This window comes from Solanum pennellii, chromosome 5, assembly GCF_001406875.1.
Source record: "Solanum pennellii chromosome 5, SPENNV200".
NCBI lineage: Eukaryota > Viridiplantae > Streptophyta > Magnoliopsida > Solanales > Solanaceae > Solanum > Solanum pennellii.
In genome coordinates, this window is record NC_028641.1 from 75997447 (window position 1) to 75999206 (window position 1760).

At 25.1% G+C, this 1760-nt stretch overlaps 1 protein-coding gene across 1 annotated transcript in view; it reads left to right on the forward strand.

Annotated features, from left to right (window-relative positions):
- The window catches only part of LOC107019074 (zinc finger protein SHOOT GRAVITROPISM 5-like), a 3581-nt gene extending 2380 nt beyond the window's left edge, over positions 1-1201 (forward strand). Inside the window, exon 4 of the mRNA XM_015219654.2 lies at positions 411-1201. Within this exon, the coding sequence (XP_015075140.1) occupies positions 411-1029 (619 nt within the window). The 3' untranslated portion in view covers positions 1030-1201. The remainder of the gene's footprint in view (positions 1-410) is intronic.
- The last annotated feature ends 559 nt before the right edge of the window (positions 1202-1760 follow it).

Here is a 1760-nt window from a genome sequence, read left to right on the forward strand (position 1 = left end):
TATATATATATATATATATATATATAAAAATTAACACATATATTAAGATGAGATTACCACATGTTACTTGAATTGGTAACATCCTTTAGGTCTAAAACCTATTGAATATGTCTTGTAAATGTACAACATATTTTGTGTGCTCACTTTTGAAAATATCTTCCTTATCTATATGATTATAAAAATAACTATCTTATTAGTTAAAAACATGAATATTATTATCAGAAAATCACTAATTTTCAACGATATTATGTCATAATTTGGCTTAACGAGTCGAATTCTGATAAATTTTGTTGAAAATATTATTAATAAAAAATTAGCGATTTTTAGATAGTAAATTTGAATTATATATAGTATGTTTCTTTTAATTAATCTACTTTTTTTTCCTCCCATTTTTATTGTTTTTTTTTCAGAGTTGAAACATTTATTGAGCATCAAGATTCATGCAAACCACAAAGTACAACTACTAAAGAATGTCATGATATGCAAATACCAAAACCAATTTTCTTGCCTACTACAACAACTCATATCCCACCACATGATCAATATTCTAAAATATTGCCTAATCTTGATCTTGAGCTTTTCACTTCTCCAAATTATTTCAACCAAAACACACACAATTTTTCATCATTTGTTGGTCAAAGTGATCATCATCATCATAATAATAATAATAATTACATAGTCCAAAACAATGATATTGAAGTCAAAGAAATTATTGAAGAGGCAACAACACAAGTAACAAGATTGAAAAGTGAAGCAAATGAAATCCTCAAAATAGCAATGGAAGAAAAGGCAATGGCTATAGAGAAGAGACAAGAAGCAAAGTGTTTGATTGAATTAGCCAATCTTGAAATGGCAAAAGCAATGGAAATTAGACAAAGTGTTTGTGCTTCATCATCATCATCATCACATGTCATGAAGATAATAAAATGTAGTTCTTGTAATAATAAACAATTTCAAAGTGTGTCATCATCAAAAGATGCTACTTTGACTAATAATTATTATTTGTCATCTTCTATTTATAGAAGATGATGAAAAATATTTAGTAGTTTTTTTTTTTTAAACAAGTGTAGTTGAAATAATTAGTTTTTGGTGGTTATGATGAAAAATGCTAGTTAAGTTTAGATTTTTTTATATGAGTGAACAATGTAAACTATGTTTTATTGTAAGACTTAGCTAAATAAAGTTGGTTTTATCATTTTAATTTTTTTTAATCTTGCCCTACATGTATTCTATTTTTTCAATTTGTTAGTTTATATGCAAATATAAATTTAGAATATGCTTAAGAGTAATATTTGTTTTTAGTAATTTCTCACATATGCATCTACTCTTGGTGTTGAAAACCCTAATATTTGAGAAATTTGATAAATTAATCTGAATTGATCGAATCTCATTATATTATTTTTTTCAAAAGATATTATGGTTTAATTTCAAGATTTACATGAATAACAACTTATTCTTTGATAAAAGAATTTAAAGTATTTAATCATTGAATTCATGAGAATGAATCATTAATTTATCATATGGATTAAATTGAAAGTATATATTAAGTGGTTTTCATATCTTTTTCAAAGGTGTCTAAAGATCTCTTCCAAGGCCTTTGATGATAGGTTTTTGAAGATAATTTTCTTTTATTATTGATCAATTCATAAGAACTAACCTAAACATAACTATGAAATGGATATTAATCATCTACTTCCACCTCACCACATAATTAATCCTTCAATATTTGAGAATTTTGCTTTTTGTTGGTGTTCGATATA